Source organism: Chelonoidis abingdonii, chromosome 9 (assembly GCF_003597395.2).
Source record: "Chelonoidis abingdonii isolate Lonesome George chromosome 9, CheloAbing_2.0, whole genome shotgun sequence".
Lineage (NCBI taxonomy): Eukaryota > Metazoa > Chordata > Testudines > Testudinidae > Chelonoidis > Chelonoidis abingdonii.
In genome coordinates, this window is record NC_133777.1 from 81224136 (window position 1) to 81246681 (window position 22546).

The 22546-nt window shown below is 45.1% G+C and overlaps 1 protein-coding gene across 1 annotated transcript in view; it reads left to right on the forward strand.

Moving 5' to 3' along the window:
- Positions 1-3147: 3147 nt before the first annotated feature.
- SMAD6 (SMAD family member 6) overlaps positions 3148-22546 on the forward strand; it is an 84809-nt gene continuing 65410 nt past the window's right edge. The window contains exons 1-3 of the mRNA XM_032766072.1: positions 3148-5234; positions 12814-12870; positions 15290-15367. Coding sequence (XP_032621963.1) covers positions 4430-5234; positions 12814-12870; positions 15290-15367 — 940 coding nt within the window. The 5' untranslated portion in view covers positions 3148-4429. The remainder of the gene's footprint in view (positions 5235-12813; positions 12871-15289; positions 15368-22546) is intronic.

Below are 22546 nucleotides of genomic sequence, written 5' to 3' on the forward strand. Positions count from 1 at the left end.
GTGCCAGCCTGCTATTACAGCTGTGCGGAAAGTTTGCCTCAGTGTAGCTACAGCAGAACACACATCCCCATTGCAGACAGGCCCTTAATATGTGTTATTCATTTATTTTGATTTAAGATCAGAAAAAGATGCCTATCCCAAGCTCTAGGCATGCTGCCCTCAAGGGAATGTACCAGGTCAGAACCACAGAAAACTGAAACAGCCCCAAGTCCCACCCAGCACACCCCAGCCAGGCAGCAAAGTCACATCACCCAACCCAAACTCCCCATTTCCTTCAGTTCCCAAAGGCAACTCCACTTTCCAAGCACCGCCCCACACCCTGCTTTAAAAAAAAAAAAAGAGATGCAGAGCTTGCCCCGCAGGTCAATACATTTGGGCTGATCTGGAATGGAGCGGAAGAGAATTCCAAAGCCAAGGGATTTGTATCTACATAAATGTAGCTAAACAAGTGAAACCCCTGTGTGGACACACTAATACTGGTTTAAAATTGGTTATATTGGAATGTACAGGGGCAAGCTAAACTGCTATAGGCCAGCTTTAAATCAGTTTAAGTGTCCTCACAAAGTTGTGCTGATTTAACAAAATCAGTTTAGAATCACAGCTTTGGTTAAAGTCGTGAAACTCTGTTTAGACCAGGCCTAGGCAGAGAGCTGCACTCATAAGACTGTACTGCTGCCTCAAGTTGGTCAGGAAACAGAGAGGGAAGAAATCATGAACATTTTCATTTTATTTTATTATTTTTGATTGAAATTTCATTTTCATTAAAATGTCCTGACCAATTCAATCACTGGTTGGGAATGGGGGTAAATTATTAACATGTTTGGTTTGTGTATGTTATCAACAACTTTCAGTTGGTTCTAGGATCAGCATTAAAGGGTCTCAGAGTCTGTTATACTTGTTGGTTATATTTGTCTCTGATGTATAGCTCTGAATTTCCAAACAATTATTTCATTAAGCATTTGTGTCTGTGAAAAACCTCCATCCTTAGCTGCAAAACTACCTTGTTTTGATGTTTGAGAATGAAGCGAGAAAGGGGAATTGAGCAGGTAAAAGCACAGAAAAATGATGACGTGGAACTCTTTTCCTACCTGTAGCACAATAGAAGACGTTTGGAAGGGTCTCCTGGTACTCGAGTGACCTTTCACCATGTCTGCACCCCTTTATAATACTGTGTTCTGAGAGAGTTACATTGCAAACATCATTCAAGCAGGTGTTCACTACCCAAGAAAAGTTATCTTACTGTAGCAGCCTCTCCCTTGATATTTACACATTTTTATACATGTCCGTTCCTGGCAAGGTAAACATCAGAATTGTTGTACAATAAAGGTAACATTTAATATGCGGCAGGTTTGCAGTATCGCTCAGAAATCTCCCCAAAGGGTCGGTTGCCACTTAAAAGTGAAATTCAATGTGATTGGAAAGGTCATACAAATCATAAGTCATATTTTAACTACAATAAGCCGTCTAGTTTTCAATAAACTTTTTTAGTCCTGAGATAATAGGTTCAAGAAAGCACATTTGTTAGCCACTCAGATGCACGGCAAAGATTACGTTCTAGCAGGAGAAAGCTGCTGCTGCTACTTTTAACAAACTCTAGCCTATTAATGGGCGGAATAAATCAATTTCTCTGCCCCAGAAAACATCCTTTCAAGTATTTAACACAAACATCGCGGCTATGAGCTGCCAGAGCCTCCCTCTAGTGGACTGTCATTGTAAAACAGCTTCATTGTTGTGATCTGTGCTAGAGAGACCGTGCATACAACCTGCTGAAGGGCTCATAATATAGGGTGTCATCTGAATAATTAAATTCGCTGCTCGCTAATAATTAATCTCTCACTAGTATTTTCTAACCCAATATTCATGGTCATTTTACTTGGTGCTTCTGGCACGTGGGATCTGGGCATTCTAATTAAACTAGAGACAGTGTGTGTGCACAGATCTGTAACATCCAATCTCTAAACCAAAACCTCCTAAATTCCGGGAGATTTATTCCGGAGTGAGGTAGTCAGATTGCCGAGAACTATGCGGAGAGCTACAGGTTTTGAGAGCAAGCTAGCAAGTAACAAATTAAATCTACTCTGCAGCAGATTATAAACAGGAACGACACCACATGCAAAGGCTTGTGCTGGTGCATGGTAGGATCATGGATCGCTTTTTTTATTTCAAGTTCCTATACGTTATACCATAATATACTAACCAACATAACGTGAATGATGCATAAATACCGCTGAGGACCAATGACGAGAACGGAATTTCTTTCATTCAGTGACAATCTGTGATATGAAGTAGGTTGCTCCAGTTCTCTAGCCCAACCAATCAGCATTTAAGGGGCGAGGCACATTTCTGATAAGAGCCAATCCTGACTTTACAAGCCTGAACTTTTGCCACCCTGAACAAGTTAATACATCCAGGAGGTGTGTCCCAGTCTCACTGACTCCAGTGGAGGAAACTACATTAACTCTTCATGTGCTGAACTTCTAGCTAGAACTTTCATATTTTAGACATGCTTTTCTGACCTAGTTTTCTTAATGCAATTGTAAAACTGCGCAGTGCTGAGCAGCATCTTAAACCAGAAAACAAAAAGGCCAATTGGAAAAAACCCCCGCCACCCTAGTGGTGAGGTTGTAAATTAATGTTAAACAGAAAGTTATTGCGAGTGAAATGTTACATGAGTGGGTCAAAGTGAAATTGACAGATTAAAGGCTTGGTGATAAATTGCAGAACGATTGATCCAGCACTGCATCTTGGAGTTGCTACTTCAGTAATCCTCGTCCTCCCTAGACGACCAATAATTAATAAATAAAACCTAAACAAAAGACCTGAAGGTTGCGTATGAGTTACTGTTTATAACATCAGTAAAAAGCAGCCTCCTAACTCAATGGTGTCCCTGGGAAGCGCGTCTTGGAAATACATGTGTAAACGGCAGGAACAGAAAACATTTTAACAGAGGTACTTTTTGTTTAAGCTAAAAAGTGGCTCAGCTGTTCTGCAAAGAGAGGGCTCACTTCCTGGGTCGTCGAAGTATTAAAAGACACGTCCCCCCGCAGTGATGATTAGATCAGTGGGGATTCGCTGTTGGTCCATGCCCATGCATCATCCTCCTGCCTTTGCCAAGCAAGATCAAAGTCGTCTTCACCGCCAGTGATTAAGGATGGCATGTGCAAGGCACTGCTTTTCGTACAATTAAAAAATGAGGGGTTGTGGATGCTATAAATATGACTTCGCATTTACAAGACCAGATGCGCCACACACCGCACTTCACTCCTGACACCAGAGTTCAGCTGCAGAGTTTTCCCTCGACCTGCAAGCACTTTTTTTTAGTCTCCAAATTTCCCCTAACATTTTTGCTCGGGGTCCATCTTTTAGCAAATGATCACTGTGTGTGTGAAGGGGGGGGTGGCTGTCACGCCGCCGGGGAACGAACATGCCCCCACAAACCCTTCCCCCGTGCCTGCGCCTTTGCAAGGGACGTGTTTTCCTTTAAGAGTTAAGAAACTTGAAACCTTGTTTGCAACAATCAGTGCAGCAGAGAGCCGCCAAAGTGTCTAGACTGGCACATGATGGGAGGCAGCCAATGACTCCGGTTCTCTCCTAGGGGGCCCTGTGTGTGTTTTAGAAGAACAAAAAAGAGAGAGCGAGGGAGACAGAGGGAGAAGGGGGAAGAAAGAAAGGTTCAGTGCTGTTTAAACAGACCCCATCGCAACACAGCAAGCAGAAGTCACTTTCTGGGTGGGGGCTGCTCCAGGACCATATTCCAGGCGTTCCAACATGCAGGATAGTGGATTGGATTTTGTGTGTGTTTTGTTTTCCTTTAATTAAGGATTTCCAGCAGCTCTCTCCGGGATATTTACAATTTCCATTCATGTGTTGAAACGTGCGTGGGTTTTGTTTTGTTTTTTAAAGGGAAATAACTCCAAGTCTAGGACCTGGTGCAAGTTTACTGATCCGGAGCAGCCGTTTCGGATTTGCCACCTCTCCCCTTTTACTGTTTTCATGGCAAAGAAACACAGTTGATGGGGCTAGTTTTCAAGGAAGGATTTTTGTTTGAGAAGCAGCAGGCGCGTTTGCCTGTGACCCTCTGGCTGCTTTATCTTCGGCTGTAAATTGCTAGTCGATGTAGGGCATCTCCTGAGCGTTTCCCGGGCCAGCCGCTGCAAGGGAGCGTTGGCAGGCGACCCCAAGTGTGCGTCGATGTAGCCCCCCGCGGCACCTTCTCGGCCCTTTCTTCCTCCCCTCCCCGCAGTCTCCCCCATGTTGCAGCCCTGTTGCAATCTATCGGCGATTAGCTGTGCAAGGCTTTTGCACGGCGCTGCGAGGGGCCGCCGCTCCATGCGTGGTGGCGATCGCGGGGCTTGCGCCCGGGAAGGAGCAGGCATCAAATAAAAACCCAACCCCCCAACCCCCGGAATTACCAGCTCCGAGCTGTCGTATGTTCAGGTCCAAACGCTCAGGTCTTGTGCGGCGACTTTGGAGAAGCCGTGTCATCCCGGACAGGGAAGGGGCAGATGGGAGCTCCAGGCAGAGCCATGACCACGGTGGGGGCACCAGCCGCAGCAAAACCCCGGAGAAAAATCCCTCCTCGGAAATCCGCCCGGTAACCCGCAACCTGGCGAGGGACCCAGCGGAGCTGTGCGCCTGGGAGCCGGGCCAGGAGGGCAGGGGGAGCCCCATGGCGGAGCGGGATGGGCCCCGGGGCGGCCCCGGGCAGCAGGAGGAGGAGGACGGGGAAGAGGAGAGCCCGTGGTGGGCGCAGGAGAGCGAATGCAAAACAGTGACTTGCTGCCTCTTCAAGGAGCGGGAACCGGGCAGCCCCAGGCCCGCGGGTGCCTCCTCCCGGGACAGGGAGCTGCGGTCTTGCGACTTCACGCAGCGAGCCCCCCAGGAGCCCCGCAGCCGGGAGGCCCGGTCCCGGCTCCTGCTGCTGGAGCAGGAGCTCAAGTCCGTCACCTACTCGCTGCTGAAGCGGCTGAAGGAGAGGTCGCTGGACAGCCTGGTGGAGGCGGTGGAGTCCCGAGGGGGGATGCCCAGCGGCTGCGTCCTGGTGTCCCGCACCGAGCTGCGCCTGGGGGGCCAGGCGGCGCCCCCGCAGCTGCTCCTGGGCAAGCTGTTCCGCTGGCCGGACCTGCAGCACCCGGCGGAGCTGAAACCGCTGTGCGAGTGCCAGAGCTTCGGGCTGGCCGACAGCCCCACGGTCTGCTGCAACCCCTACCACTTCAGCAGGCTCTGTGGGCCAGGTAAGGAGCGGCCCCTCCGAGGTCTGGGGGGGTGTCCCCTGGGGGAGCGAGGGTGCTCAGAGACATCCCACCCACCCCGGCCTGGGAGCCCTAAGCAGGCCAGTCCCCAACCCAGCCTGAGAGCAGAGATCGCGCCCCGTCCAGCTGGGGGGAATGGCACGGAGATAGCCCGACTTCTGAGCAAGGTGTTGGGAAGCCCTCCTCTAAAGCCCCCTTGGTTTAATCGCTACGTACGATGCAAGTTTGAATACAGATTGTTGGCCAACCCAGGTGCACCTGGCGGGCTGGCTAGGGCTGCAGGGCTGGGTCCGTTTTTATTTTTCTCTGCCCTCTTCCACCCCACCCCCAAGTACAATTCTTTGCAGGGTTTTTTGTTTTAACCATGAGCAAAATCTGTCAGATCCGCAATAATTTCCACTTGCATCTGCTGCCCTTTGAGAAGACCTCGATCAGAAATGCCTGTCACTGGTACATTAAGGATCTAACCATGTCTAGGCGTGAGAGTTAAGGGGAAGATGCAAAGCTGCATAAAGGCCTACGCAAGCCAAAAGCCCTAAAAACCAGAAAATTGGCACCACCACCTTTTTGCTCATAGTTCACTACCCTGTTTGGATTAGATTGTAGTTTTCTGTGTAGGCAGCCGTCAGGAACTGTTCATCCCCAGGAGTTTGTTTTTTTTCATAAAAGGGAAAGCTGGTCTGATTGGTGAGTTAGGTGTTTCAAACAACCAACACTAAAGTGGGAAGGAATATTTTAGTTCTAGCAACACCAGGAGCATCATTTTCTGTTTTAATTAAGATTATTTGTACCGTGGTTTAGGTTTAAGATCTAATGCTCTTTGCTGCTATCAGTAGCCCATCACATACGCTTTAGAAGCCTGTGTTGATAATTCACAGTGGGAGAGTGTTCCACAATGCAGTGCCTGGTGTGGGATCTCCAAACCTCTTGCAGTTAAACGCCTTGACACTTTCTGTGTAGCTGTTTAGCCCTAGCTTTGCTGGACTGGGTTTTAGGAAGGTGCAGAACCTTTTCCCGTGTCCATGATCTGCATGTCAAGTCTGAACTTACTCCTGATCCTCCCCGCTTTGGTGTAGTCTATGAATTGCACCATTGTTTCCAAGTGGAGTCAAGGAAACACTCTTAATACGCAGCCAGCCAGTTGATGTTATGAATCGTATTTTTCCACCCATTCAAGGAGTTTGAGAATGCCTCAGTGCGCTGGAACTGTGTGTGCATTTTCGGGCAACCCGGCATAGACACCCCCCCCCCAGCAGCCTCTGTCTCCCTTCTAGTCTGGCAGAGGCGCTTCTTTCCCTTGTGCAAAGGCCAGTAGGAGGCACTAGTGCAGAGAGAGGAAGAAGGCTGCTCTCAATTGCTGCTGCTAAAATTGTGAGCTCCGCACAAGCCATCCAGGTCACCAGTACTAGTTCTCAGCCCCAGCCCCCCTGCACTCTGCTGGTCTGCACAAGCCACATGACACAACAGGCAAGTGAGTTCTGCTGGCCTGGGGCAAACATGGCAAGCTCTGGTATCTTGCTGAGAGCCGGCTGAGACCCATTTCACCTGCTTTCCTGGTGCTGCTCTGCCTACTCGCTGAGATCTGTTGTTTTTGTCCCCCGGGGGCACAGCTGTCCCATTAGCGTGTGTGTGTTTAGGCAGGGAGGGAGAGGTAGCAGCCAGTTGGGGCAATAGATCCTACACGAGGCAAAACCCATGATGAGTTTTGTAGCTTTAATCTGCTCAGTTTGCTGTTCACTTTTAGGCATTACACAGCCGGCCAGGCAGCTCCCCGGAATGAATTAACCCCCAACACTGGCGGTTGCCTGTGTGAGGATGAGGGATTTATAAACAAGGGGGGAGGATCAAAGAGGCCCAAGGCGCCCAAAGGTGGAGAAAGTCCCAGACCCCTTTCCCGTCACTCCTTTCCGAGCTAGCCCTCCCCAAAGGGAGCCAGCAGCCCCTCTTTCAGATGGCGGCTGGGCTCTGGTTGCATTGTGCACATAGCTGGCACTCGTTGATGCGTGGCTTGATAAGGCTCTTGTGTAATTTCTGTCATTGAGGGAGACAAACTGGACTTTTCTTTGGGCTCCTTCTCCAAACATGCTTTTAAAAAGACATCTGAAAGCGTGGCACCCCCCCCCCCCACACGTCTTTGCCCTCCCCCATTTTGAGACAGCAGGAAAACTTCCAGAGCGGTGTATTTGCTGAGATCAGTGCTTTGCAGATGGCTGTACTCATTTAAAAGGTGCCTGCCTGTTTCTTGTCTGTGGATGGACATTTTAAGACATACTTTAATCACGAATACAACTGATGTTGTTAAAGCCCCTTCTCCCAAAAGCCTCCATGATCTAGGAATGAACCCCAGTCTCTTTGCGTCCCCATTTGTTATTTTGCTGTAATTATAGTCACAAAATGACTATTATCTAAATCACACTAAAGGAGACACGGCTTTTAAGTGACTTTAGAAGGCAGCCTAGAAAAACAAAGAATACAGGAATTAGACAAAAACTTTTCTTTTATTTGGCCCGGCATTATCCCGTTTGAATTGAGATCAGTTTCAAGTTGTGCTTAAAAAGCCCTTTTTTCCTACGGAGGGTCCCCCTCTGCTATTTAGGTGAAGAAGTGGTGATAATATGCAGTTTGCATATTGCTGGCGCCAGTCTGACTAGCTGTTTATCTGACTGACTGGGGATCTAGGCAATTACTGCTGCCTTTCTTAAAGCTGCAGTGACCCCTTTTTTAACTCCTTCCAGCCAGTTTAGGCTTTATGGGTTGGGGAAAGCACATACTCCTTTGTGATAGCTGTTTTAGTGCAACGAAAACCTGGCAGAGTGAACCAAATAGCCCACCCTAAATAATGGAGGTTAGTTATCCATTTTCTATGTAAAAATACAGGGTGAGAGTAGAAGAATGAAAGAGATTCCGAGATGGAAAGTCCTGACCAAAGAAAATTCTTAACTTTCACGTTGTGTGAAGTTTCTTGAGGTTCATTAGCTCTTGCATAAATGCTGTTTTAGTTTTGTTATGAACAGAAATCCCGAAGGACATTAAATATTATGTTAATGTTCCTTTTTCTTGGGAAGAGCTTTTATTTTATTTATTTATCTTGCAAGCAGAAATCCTGTTTTGCTCTGTGCCATTTTTTTTGGTAAGAAGCGACTATATTTTATGCAGAGAACTAATGCAGTGCTTTCCCCAGAAAATTATTGGGTGCCTGAACCTGAAATCACATTTTAATTGTAGCAGATGTGCATTTACATTTACCTTAGAGAAGGCTACATCTGTAGAAATTTACAAGTTCCTTTTTTATATGAAAGCTTTCCAAACAATGTAGAATTAAAGCCACAAAGAAACAGCACAGCTCTTAACTAACCTTTTTATCATTTTCATACTGCCAGTTTGTGCTGGGACCCACCCACTTGGGGCTGGATTTTGCTCCCCTTGAGGGCAATCTGGAAATGAGAATCAGTAAGAGTTGGATCTGCCCTTGCTGCCCTTTCTTCAATCATGTCTATCTGCCTACTCTAGATTCTGTTGTGTGTGTTCACATCACCATCGTATACCCAACTCTTTATCACTAGGTTTACAGTGTGTAACTAGCAGAAGAGTGTGAAAATGCGATCTGTGCTGTGGCAGAGGAAATCCAGTGCAGTGATAGGTCTGTTTTTAGAATATCAGAAGTACATTTTGCAGACACAACTAATGCAATTAGATCCCATTCCTTCAGAATCACCACAATCTGGAATGTTGGCTACTTTTTTTTGTTCTTTGAAGCTCTTAAATACTTGGGAGAAAGTGGTCTTGGCTGTGCAGAGCCTGTGCACTGGAGCAGAGTAAGAGAATTGTGTGCTCTTGTTTTATTATGGTTATTGGTGCTCATTTCAAGATGTGGGACCTTTCCTCTCTGCAGAAGCAGTAAATGACTGCAGTCCAGATCAAAACCATCACGCTGTGGAGATTGAGGTTATTTTTAATAAAGTAATCCAAACTGAGCTGCAGATAGGTTAGGAAATCATTGTGCTGCCAGCACCGTTTGTTTTCAGGTCACTGTAGAAACCTGGAGAACACACGCTAATCTCAATAATCTGGGGGCCACGTCAGGCCACTGAATTTTAAGCAGAACTCTTCGTTGAAGCCAGTGGGAATTTCTGCTTAACAGGAATTAACTGATAGGACCCTGCCAACAGCACTTGGCTCTCACTTTTTAGAATGTTACATTCTTCAAAGCAAATTTATATAACAAAAAAACGAACATAAGAATGACCCTTGTGGGTCAGTTTATCAAGTGATCCATCCCCTGTCATGCAGTCCAAGCTTCTGGCAGTCAGAGGTTTAGGGACACCTAGAGCATAGGCTGGGTCCCTGACTATCTTGGCGGATAGCCCTTACTGGACCTCTGTGAATTTATCTAATTCTTTTGTGAACCCAGTTATACTTTTGACCGTCACAACATCGGCAGTGAGTCCCACAGGTTGACTGTGCATCACATGAAGAAAAACTCCCTTTGTTTTTAAACGTCTTCTCTATTAATTTAGATGGGTGATCCCTACTTCTTGTGTTATGTGAATGGGTAAATAACACCCAGTTTCTCCTCACCATTCATGATTTATAAACTTCTATCATATCCCCCATTAGTCTTCTCTTTTCTAAGCTGAACAGTGCCAGTCTTTTTAATCCTCCAATGGATGCTGTTCCATACCTCTAGTCATTTTTGTTGCCCATCTCTGTAACTTTTCCAATTCTAATACATTTTTTGAGATGGATTGACCAGAAGTGCATGCAGTATTCAAGGTGTGGATGTACCATGGATTTATATAATGTCATTATGATATTTTCTATCCCTGTCCTAATGGTTCCTCACATTCTGTTCCCTTTTTTGGTTGCTGCTGCACATTGGGCAGATGTTTCCAGAGAACTACTCACAATGACTCCAGGATCTCTTTCTTGAGCGGTAACACTTAGTTTAAACCCCATCCTTTTGTCTGGATGGTTGGGATTATGTTTTCCAATGTGCTTTGCTTTGCATTTATCAACACTGAAGTTCATCTGCCATTTTGTTGTCCCAGTCACTCAGTTTTATGAGATCCCTTTGTAATTCTTTGCAGTCTGCTTTGGACCTAACTATCTTGAGTAATTTTATATTATCTGACCTCATTGTTTACCCTTTTTTCGAGATCACTTATGAATATGTTGAACAGCACTGGTCCCACTGCAGATCCTTGGGGGACCCTGTCATTTACCTCTCTCCACCGTGAAAACTGACCATTTATTCCTGGCCTTTGTTTTGTATCTTTTAACCAGTTACTGATCCATGAGAGGGCCTTCTCTCTTATCCCATGACTGCTTACTTTGTGTAAGAGCCTTTTGTGAAGGACCTTGTCAAAACCTTTCTAAAGGTCCAAGAACACTGTACCTACTGGATCATGCTTGTCCACATGTTTGTTGACCCCTCATAGAATTCAGATAGATTGGCAAGCCACGAGTTCTTTTTATAAAAGCCATATTGACTCTTCTCCAACATATTGTGTGTGACAATTCTGTTCTTTACTGTAGTTTCAACCAATTTGCCTGGTGCTGAGGTTAGGCTTACCTGCCTGTAATTGTCAGGATCACCTCTGGAGCCTTTTTAAAAAATCGACATTATATTAACTGTCCGCCAGTCATCTGGTACAGAGGCTGTTTTAAGTGATAGGTTAAATACTACAGCTCTGTGTTTTCATGTCTGAATTCCTTCAGAAATCTTGGGTGAATCCCAAGTGTTGACTTACTACTGTTTAATGGATCAATTTATTTCAAAACTTCCTCTCTTGACACCTTAGTCTGGGATAGTTCCTCGATTTGTCACCTAAAAAGAAAGGCTCAGATGTGGGAATCTCCCTCACATCCTCTGCGGTGTAAAGAATTCATTTAGCTTCTCTGCAATGGCCTTGTCTTCCTTGAGTGCTCTTTGAGCACTTCCTCTTCCAGTGGCCCCACTGATTGTTGGCAGGCTTCTTGATTCTGAGGTACTTAAAAATAATTTTGCTGTTAGTTTTTATGTCTTTTGCTAGCTGTTCTTCAAATTCTTTTTGGCCTGTCTGATTGTGCTTTTACACGTTACTTGCCAGAGTTTATGTTCCTTTGTATTTTCTTTAGTAAGATCTGACTTACAATTTTTAAAAGAATTTTTTTTTTGCTCTGTTGTTTAGCCGTGGTAGCAATTTCTGTGGTCCTCTGGTATTTAGATTTGGGGTAGTTTGACTCTCCTGTGGTGTTTTTAAAAAATGTCCATGCAGTTTGCAGGCATTTCACACCTGTGACTGTTCCTTTTAATTTCTTTTTAACTAGCCTCCTTGTTTTTGTGTAATTCCCCTTTTTGAAGTTAAATGTGGTGTGTTTCTTTGGTATTTTCCTCCCTACAAGAATGTTAAATTAAATTACATTATGGTTGCTGTTACCGTGAGGTTCAGCTCTATTCACCTCCTGGACCACATCCTGTGTGCCACTTAGGACTGAATCAAGACTTGCCCCTCGTGGGTTCCAGAACTAGCTGCTCCAAAAAGCAATTATTAATGTGTCTAAAAATGTTATCTTTTCATTCGGTCCTGAGGTGACAGTCAATATGGAGATATTTGAAATCCCCCATCATTGGGTTTTCTCTTTTTGTAGCCTCTCTAATCTTTCTGAGCATTTCACAGTCACCGTCACCATCTTGGTCAGGTGGTAGGTAGAATATTCCTATTGCTATACTCTCATTATTCAAGCCTGATCCATTAAAGAAAAGTCTGACCAATTAAAGGGCATTATCGTACAACCATTATTGTCTTGAGTAGTCCTTATCTATGCAAGTGGTCCAAGAGCTACGTAGGTGACCCTGATTTAAAAAAGCATTTAAGCACATGCTCAACTTTAAGTCAACTGTCAGTAGAACTACTCCTATTTAAAGCTAAGCACATGGTTGAGTACTTTGTTGAATCAAGGCTGGTGTAGTGTTGCTAGATTGGATAACATACCATTATGGTAGGCTATTACTACTGACCTTTTATTCTATCTACGAAGTTATAGGGACTGACCTAAGTTGCGTAATTGGGTTTACTGGATTTACATAGCTGTGAATGAGATCAGAATCTGGTCCTAATGTTTTCTTTTATGTCCTAAGATAGTGTCTTTTTATTTCTGCTTTGCAGTTTCTTAGTCTTTGACACAACATCCAGCGAATTCTTGGTAAACTCATGTTTATGTTTTGAAACAGGACTATTTTAGACAGATGACCTGGTGATAAAAGCCAAGCATTTCAAAAGGGACTGATGATTTTGGGTAACTGGATTTTTGGAGGTGCCCTAACCTAAAGGCGCCTGATATCCAAAGGGTGGGTGCTCAGCGCTTTTGGAAACCCCTTACAGGTGTGTTAAATTGGGCCCCAAAAACCACCAGCTGCTTTTGAAATATCTTGGCCAAGAGTTTATTTGCATATGACTTTTCTGCCATGTTATAAATGGGGATTTACCTTACCACCAAAATATTACTTCCTAGGAGGGAAGACTTGAGGGTTTGAACTTTTAACCTAATATAGCACTAATATGAGGTCTTATTTTTCCAGAATCTCCCCCGCCTCCTTATTCTCGGCTGTCTCCTCATGACGAGCAAAAGCCACTGGGTAAGTATTTTCTCTTTACAAACTCTTAGGACATTCACAGTTCGTAACCAAAACGTTGTATTGTTCTCTACTGGGGTCATTTCCAGCCTGGTGTGTAAAGCAAATGTCGAAGTGTAGGAAAGTGGATGTCATCACTAATTCTGAACAAGCATCAGCTGACAAGTTATCAGAAATACATGAATAAAAATAAAATATTCTGTACGTTTTGTTATCATATCTTTATTACCAATGGTTTTATATATTAATACACACTCTTTGCTACATCTATATTTTTCAGAATAATCTGCATGCAGGTGAAACACTGTCATTAGTAATGAAGATGTAATGACTGGTTATCAGACTTAATTTTTTTATTGGATACTAGATTGGATTGCAGACTAGAGTGGGGGGTCAGAACTCCTGGGATCTATCCCCAGCTCTGTAACTGTCCTGCTTCTCTGACCTGGGGCCTATCACCCTGTAAAATAGGGAAGATTATACTTTCACTGTAAAGTTCTTTAAGATCTCCAGATGAAGAGTGCTACGTAAGAGCTAAGCATTATTAGTATAGTGTTTATTAAACTGAGACACGAGCTCTTTAAGCTCCATACTGTAAAACATTTGAATGGAATTTCATTTTTTCCAATGAATTATTCCGACTTTTAAAAGTATCATTGAAATAAATCTGGTCACAGTGAAGCATAAAATGTGACCTACTTTAAAATTGGCAAAATTCAATAGCAAATGCCTTCCAAAGCATATATTCCCTTAGTAGATGGCTGTGCCAAATTCTGCCCTGGCTTTCACAGTATCCAGGTAAATAGGAAGTAACACGTGCACCTCAAAGGGGGGAAGTTGATGTGTTTTTTTTGAGAGACTCTGTAGGCAATGGGCCAGATTCTTCCAGTGATAGTCACTTTGAGTGGTATCTTACTCCTCCAGTTCTCCCCTGGTCAGTAATACTGGTTCACAAAAGAGGAAGTATACAGAGAGAGAGACATGTTCATCACAGAGCTGTTAGAATCACAGAGAGGGCAGGATGAGGAAACATTCAGAATTTGCCCAATAGATAAGGACACACTTGGCAAATACATTACTCTGAGGTCTCTACGGGGTTTAGAGAGGTGCACCCAGGAACACCAGATGAGGAATTGTGGGGTCATACAGGAGGTAGAGTCAGACTCAAAGGACTGAGTAAAGATTTCAAAATGGCGCCTTTGATCTTTTCTAAAAACCCCAGAACAAGCTAATGAGAAAACCGAGCAACCAAAAAAATCCCAGCAGAAGCCAAAGGCTGGACCACGGCATGCGCAGTGCAACTATGCAGAGGCTTAATGGGAAAGGAGAACCTCCTTTACACCCTTTGCTCAGGCTATTCAGATCTTGGGCCGGGCTGTGCAGGAGCACATGGGTGTTGTCCGCCTGGTACTCTCTACATCAGTGGTGGGCAACCTGCGGCCCATGGGCTGCACACAGCCTGCCAGCAGCTTACTCCGATGGGCTGCAGGTTGCCCACCACTGCTCTATATCCTGGAGCAGGTAGGCAGGAAGGGGTGGGCAGTGCCAGCTGAGCTGGTGTGGGAAGTTTCATAATTCCCTGATGGTCTGGGCCAGCGGCAAATTACTAACCCCCAGAGCAAGAGAATTAGGGAGGGAGCTGTGTCCTGGCAGGGTGTTTCTGAGTCACCGTGCTTCCTGGGAATACACTTGGGGTGGTGCAGTGCATTTCCCACCCCTTGCTGAGAGGCACAGTCTCACCCGGAGAAGTAACTCACAATGTTTTTTCCAGTTGAGGATAGTATGTGTCATGGCTAATGGTTCACATCAGAGGTCCAGCCATACGAGTGTCCTGGAAAATGAAAGGGCTGGTCGTCTAAGTTGACATTACATAAGAAAAATAAGCTCAAAATTAATTCCTTTTAGACGCTACTTGTGCTGCAGGTATGGAAAACAGTGAGATGTACTTCATGGGTTTATTTGACTGAAAAAATAATCTGTGAGCAAACATTTGAGCGCTTAATTAAAGGGGCAAGCAAGAGAGAATAACAAGGACTCTTAACTTGTTAAAACAAAGTTTCCTTAGCTTCAGCAAAGAGGAAGGAAGGAAAGAAGCAAGAATAAACAGCTTCAAGAATTTTAATGGTGATAATTAAGTATAGTAACTATGAATTGTTTAGAGGCTTAACGTAACTTTATCCAGTATGCACCAAGTTTCTACTTGTTTAATCAACTGAACTGTAGTTATTTTTGTGGTCGAAGCAATTGAAACTTTTCATTTTTGCACGTCAGAGAAGAGAAGTTAAGCACTTACTTTCTGCCCTGAGTCAGCAATAGTTTCACTCTGGAAGGTGTGGGCAGGCAAAGTGGCACAGTATGTCCATGAGCGGGTGCACAGCGCTCGTGGCACAAAAGTACTAAATGTTCTCCTTCTGTTTTCCAGATCTGTCAGATTCCACGTTGTCTTACACTGAAACAGAGGCTACTAACTCACCAAACACCACCCCTGGAGAATTCTCAGGTTGGCAGATGTTAACACAGCAGCAGTTGAATGGTTATTGTGTTGGAGCTGTACTTGCTGGGTTTAGCAGAAAAGCAGAATTAAATGTAGTTGTGTATGTGAGATTCTCAGGGAAAACAGAAAAAAATGGAAGGGGCTGTTCAAGTTGATTGGTTGAATAGAGTAATTCGCAAACTCCAAGCTATATTAAAATGTTGTTAATTGTCTGATGCATGCTTGGAAAAGCAAGGAGATTGGGAGTTAGGGCAAGAACTCCATTCCTACTCGGGAGGGTGATAAAATCACCCTCTGTTAAAAGATCCTACTCAAACCTTGACACAGGAGGGTGAGTTAAGAATGGTCTCTAAGCGCCAGATATTTTATAATAAAAAGAATGAACGGGCAGTTCAGATTTAATGGAGTTTTTTATGCTGTCCCTGGTGAATATTTACAGCATGAATTAACTGTTGTGTTTCAGGAATTAGTGTGCAAATACTTACTCAGGTGAGCAGAATTTACTATCCTGTACAGTCCTGTTGAAGCCAGTGAGCAAGAGTTTGCAAAATCAGGCCCATAGGCCATTCTTCCGGAATTGGCTGCCCACCATCTGTACAGAACCTCATTGATTTTAATGAGGCTTCATGTAGGCCGAGAGATTGACTCGCTGGCAAGTTTGTAGGCTTGGAGACTTAGATTGTAAGCTGCTTTGGAGAGGAACCAGGGTGCAGTGCAATTCCATGTAATTCATCGATGGTGTGACTCCACTTACTGCAGTGGAGTGGTGGGCCGCACTATTCTTTCAGCTTGTAAATCTGGGGTGGAAGGAGCACTGTTCACAGGCTCAGACCTAGTTTTCATGCCAACGATGACGTATTACAGTTGATGGTGAACCTCAGACAGCAGGGATAAAATGTTGGCGGAATGGCTGGCGAACCTTTCCTGTTCTACCAATGGCACATGCACTGACGTAGCGAGTGTCCTTTGAGTGTTCTTTTGTAACAGTTCACAGAATCATAGAATTCATGTCTGTTAGGTCAACTTGCCCATTCCTCGGCCAGCCTAAGATTGCCCTATGCGGTAGATCCTCTAGTGCAGGTGTTCCTGAACCATAACGATACGTGAGCTTGATGTTCCATCCATTCACAGCAGTTTTTAAAACAGTGGTTCATGAACCAATAAAGTCTGGGAGCTGCTGCTCTAGTCCTTCTGGCTCCTTTGCCTAGTAGTACTGTTTCATCACATCTGAACAATTACATATCAGAAAGCTACAGCTCCTTTGAATGAGTTTGGCAGTGGCTGTTAATGCAGCTCACATGTAGTGCAGTATTCGAGATTAGTCTTGTTTGTTTCTTTCAGTGACAAGGCTAGCACAGATTGGCAAGGCTCAATTTTTAAATATAGGCAAGTCTCATCTTAGGCAGGTGTTCGGTTCTGTGGTTATCGTGTAAAGTGAAAACTGCGTATAGCCAAAATTATATCCCCAAGCCCTTTAAACCCCGCCTGCATCTCCTGCAGCCGGGCCCGGGGGGGGGGGGGGGGTATTTAAAGGGCTCCACCGGGCTCCCCGCCACCCTTTAAATGCCTCCACCCCGGCTCCACCACTGGAGCTGTGGGCGGGATTTAAAGGGCTCCGCTGGGCTTCCCACCGTGGCGGGGAGCCCGTTGGAGCCTTTTAAATGCCCCCCCAGCCCCGCCACCAGAGCTGCGAGCAGGATTTAAAGGGCTTTGCCGGGCTTCCTGCCGTGGTGGGGAGCCCAAAGGAGCTTAAATCCCGTCCGCAGCTTTGGTAGTCGGGCTGGGGCTGGCATTTAAAGGGCCCGGAGCTCCACGGTGGCTGGAGCCTCGGGCCCTTTAGTTTGCCCCAGGGGCTACCAGCCACCTCTGCAGCTGGGAGCCCCGTGGGTGATTTAAAGGCCCTGGGACTCCCAGCCACAGCTGGTGCCCCAGGACCTTTAAATCTTGAGGCCATGCCCCCGCCCCCCCCGCTTGAGGCCACGCCCCCACTCAAGTCATATGCATATAGTTGAAATCACGCACGTTAAATGCGCGTAAGTTGCGAGAGACCTGTACACCAAAAGGTATGAGCTTTCTTGACTCTTTGTTTTCCTAATCCCGATTTTGCTGGTTATTGGGATTACAGACATGCTTAAAGATCATCAGAGAATTGTGGCTCCCTCTAGAGGACTGAATGATCAAAATATCAGTTGAGGTGCTGTCGCCTGTATAGTAGTGTCAGGAGACTGCCTCTTCTCCCTACTCCTTTTATCTTGTCAAAGAGTTTATCACAAGCTTTGGGAGAGCGATTTTCCATACCACATGGCATTTTGAAGAGGCACATAGTGTTGGTAGAGCTCTTCTCCCTTATACATTTTTCATTTTTATTGCCCTTTAGGATTCTTTTGGTACAGCTGAATACGTCTTGGTGTTTTGACATACTGAATCCAATGTGCCTGTTGTCAATTGTCCATAGCAGGGGGAAACTTGATAGCGAGGAGTTGAAATTGTTTTGAGTTTCATTATAATAAATATATGTTTGCAATTGCTAACAAATTCTTGTGCTGTGTGCAAGTTCAGAATGCTTCTGATGTCCCTAACTTTTATGGCACTTTGATAATAACCGTTAATTGTAGCCGCAGAATTTTAGAAACAGAGCTCCTATGGATGGTGTTGGTTTAGTTACTGTGTTATCTGAGGTGGATGTCTGGAAGGTTTTCCGCAGTAGAAGAGATATTTTACTTGAACAACATAATGATAATGTGACCAGGGTTGCACTGAAATTGGATACCTTCTCTCCCAGTGTGTAGTTTCAAATGGTGCAACTCTTAATAAGAGTCTGGGGCTAGGTGATTTATTTTCTTCCAGTGGCCATGATCACAGATAAAGGATAAGAGTTTCATTGAAGTTAACCCATGCATGTTGTCAACCAGGAGGTGAAAAACGTAACTTAGAACAATGTAAGTGCCACATTTTGGTCTGTTTAGTTTCTGGTGCAACTTACAAATATGCAATGATAGATAAAACTTATGTCTGCCAGGCCTTCTCCGTGTATCTAAGAAACTGAAGTGTGCATTTAACTCCTGTTCCAAAAATAAGAAAACTTTGGATCTAGCATCAAGCCACTACTATTTTGTTACTTTAACTTTGATCACCAAAAATGCTTTTCCTACTAAAACCGCAAAATTCAGTTTCTGGGTAACAAAGAGGTCCATTTTTCACTGTTAGTTTAGCTGATGAACTTCTAGCCAGGAAGTTTTAGCAAGAAGTCAAATGGTTATCTCTGTAAAACAAAACAGACCCCCTCTCCTTTTGAACTTGGCCTTATTTTCATGAGACAGTATTGATCCTAGGAATCTTGAAAAGTCTCTAATGAACAAGCAAATCCACTGTGAAAATTGCAAAATATAGGTGGCTTAATCATAGCCCAGAAAAGGACACCCAAAAGCTAATCTTACCTTTTCTCTTTACGAAAAGCCTTCTTAAGATTGCATTGGAAAAAACAGAGACATTTACAAGCTATAAAGGAAAGCTTCTTAAATGTATTGTGCAGAATGTTAACACCTTTGTTCTGTGCAAATTGCACACAACAGTGGAATCCCTGGACCCTCACTCAGCTGGGACTTAAAACATTTTGGTCAGTAAAGTAAATCTTTTATTCCGGGATAACGCTGTTCCAAGTGTACTCTCCCATGAGCGAGCAACCCATAAACGCAGCGTAGTCTGGAGCCTGAGCTGCTGCTTCTGGTTTCTGGATAAGATATGACAGGTTTTGAAGATTAGGATTGCTCTGAAAAGGCAAATACGAATGTTTGGTTCCAAAGTCTCCAGTCTCTTAGTTCAAGCAGCGGCAGATTTAGGGTTAAGGAGTATAAAGAGAGATCACATATTTTCCTTGTTGCAATTTTTTCCCCTGCTATATATTATTACTGCTAATTGTTGTAGGCCTGTGTTTAAGGGGATGGGGGGACAGGACAAATAGGTCTTAATGCTGCAATGGCCTGAGAACATCAGAGAGACTTGTACACATGCTTAAATTAAGCATATGCGTAAGTGCCTTCTTGGATCAGAACCAGAGTGCTCAGTGCTTTTCAGAATCAAGTGCTTATCTGCGCGCATGCACGCACGTGCAGAGTGACCCATGGCTCAGTCGTGAGAAGGGGTGTGTGGTTGGTCCAGTGATGGGCCAGATCGAAACTTTGGTAAGAATGACATAAGTGTTGCTAATAGAACTGCTCACTGTGAGCAGTACCCAGCTGTGGGCCTTGGAGTCGTTATGTGATACACGGCAGGGTGTGCTGGCTGCTCATGCTCCAGTGCACGTGTGAGCGGATGCTCTGAACACAAGTGAAGTCAAACTCAAACAACGTGCAATCTTTCGTATTCAGCAGCAGATGCTCTTCTTGCCCACTCCTTTACTTGCAAGACAAAGGGCAGAAAAGGGATGGGTGTGACAGTGCTATTTTCTCAGGCTTCTTTCCCGCCCCCAGCCCCAGACTTGCTCTCCTGCTACTAGTCATGGGGAGCTTGGCAGCTGTGCAGCACTATTCTCGTTAATGCCCTGCTCACCACTATTTACCTTGCACTTGTGCGTGCAATACTCTGCACTGGAGCTGAGCAGCATCCCACCCTAGCTGACTGCAGAGAGCAAACCTCCAGACTGGGTCCGCAGTGCTGCGATGTTCACCCCTGGGCTCCTTGTAGTCCTACGGGGAGAAGGTGGGGCCTGCTAGTTAAAAGGACAAAAAACACCAACAGCCCAAAATCAAAACCTCAGCCCCGTGACTCATCGTTGATGGAACATTAGTAGTAATTTTTTTCCCAGACAGTTGGCTCCTGTTTGAAATGCCAAGAAGCTGTTGTACCCGTTAGACTTGCCTGGCATTTAGAGGGCTGTGCTGTTGTGGAAACTGGTTCTTTACTGCCGTGACACGCTCAAGCAGATGGAGCCGTGCCTTGCAGTAGGCGCTGTGTAGGATGGTCCATGGGGCAGTGGAATTTGCTCCCCTTCTTAGGTCCCTGAGCACTGAGGGATGCCTTCTCCTGTGCAGCCAGCTTTTCAAACCCCTGTAGCCTGGCACTTCATTACTGTCCACTCCCAACCACACAGCAGGCTGTACATCAGCGCAATGTCTGTCCAGCTAGCTAGCTGTAATCAATTAATGGGAGCAGTGACCCTCCATTCTAATTTAGAGGGGGTGTCAGCTCCTCCTGGAGTCCGGACGGTTATATGCTGTATGCAGTATGAAAAGTAGTGACTGTTGGGGGTATTATCCCTAGTACTGTGCATGCTGCAATTTTTCAGTCTGCTTCTCTAGAGCTTTGCATCTCTAGTATTTCAACAGCAAATCTGAGTTCCTAACGGGCCGAGTCTGCACTGAGTTCTCATTCCATCATATGACTAAGTTCCCAGTGGCCCGAATCCTGAATGAGGCTGAGCGTCTGTAACTTGCAGGAACTTCAGCAGATGTTCCAACTGCTCAGGTACCACTCAAGATGGATCCCATTTGGAGCTTACTCTGAGTATTCACCATATCGCCGTTCTTTCCCCAGTGCTTTGAGTGGGGCCAATCAGCTTGATGACATGTGCCTAGTGTGGTCACATAACAGATAACCCCACTCCTATTCCTAGGAGCTGAGCATTGTTCCCTCCATCATCTCCATATAAATATTCCCATTCAGAAGCTGTGAGCCCAGTTCAGTGGATCATGGTGCTTGGGTCTTCTGACATTTCAGTCCTTTTTAAGCTTTAATTTGGCTTCCTAGGCTAGTAAATATCATCTAGTGGGTAGAATCAGGAATCAGGACTCCTGGTTTTTATTCCTGGCACTGTCAGTGACTTTCAAATTCCCTTTCACTTTTCCATGCCTCAGTTTCTTCATCTATAAAATTGGGCTAATCACATATACTTCACAGGGACCTCATATGTTCATTAATGATTTGAAAACATATTGATCTGCTTGGGTGGAAGGTGAAAAATATTATTGTCTTCATTATTATTTATGATAGACTAAAGCCTGGAGCAGTTATTTGCCTTTTGGGGCTTCAGGAGCAGGCAGAGGTATTGACATGCTAGATTCCTTTTGGAACAACAGTAGAAGGTCATAAATATTAGATACAGAAACAGGCTGGCATCAGCTTTGCAGTAACTATGGGTGAAATTCATTCCTGTGTAGGGGGCCATGGGACATTTAACCCGGTGTGTGCACACTATGCCAGATGGAGATCGGTCGGTGTGCGCACACTATGCCAGACGGAGATCGGTTGGTGTGCCTCCACTGAAACTGTTCAGGGAGTAATGGGTGGTGCCGAGTTCCATGCAAGAGTCAGTGCCAAGATTCTGTGAAGGCCATTTTCTCTTAACATGAGCAGCTAGTCCCCATAACTCGTCTCATGTGTCGCTACGTGCCTGTTCGTTATTTCTCTCTTAATCGGGGTCTGTGTAAATCTTTGTGTTGTGCTTATGGAAGTTCCTTTGAGAATTGAATGTTTGCTGCAAAGTGCTAACCCTGGGTGTCAGTATTGTCCAAAGGGAAACTTTTTTCCCTTTGTAGGGTGGGTGTGTTATACGTGTAACGATGCCTACTGATGCAATGCAGTTCAGTTTTATTTTGTACCAGGCCATCCTGCATAACCTGTGGTCCCCATCCTGCAAAACGTTGCGCGCCTTCAAGCTCCTGGCTGGAGTCCGTATTCTTGTGTGGACTTTTGGGGTCAATATTCTGACTCAGGAGGCACTGAGCATCTTGCAGCGTCAAGTACAATACGTCAAAGGGTCTTGAGTTAAATCCTGCGTAAAAGCAAAGGGGGGGAAGATAAGAGCTGCAGGAACGGGAGAAAAGATGAGTTCTGGGCCGAGAATTGTAATGAAATGGAGAGGCAGCGGATAGGGAGATAGACAGGAAAGCGGCTGCAAATGGCAGGAGCTGAAAAGAAGAAAGCTCTCGCGCTAATAATGGCAGATGTTGTGGAGCAGAGCAGGGCAAATGCAACAGAAAAATTTCCACAAGTGTTCATCCGGATTTTAAAATTATTCACTTCTGCTGCATTCCCGCCCCGATGAGTTTGCGTCCCACAACGCCGCATGTGCTGCCGGGAAGGTGTATCTGAAATGGTGATTATTAGTACTGTGAGCGTATTAGTGAAAAGCAGATTTCAGCTTTGGGATCATGGCTGTTCACATCAGAATCCTTGTTCGAGGGCTCA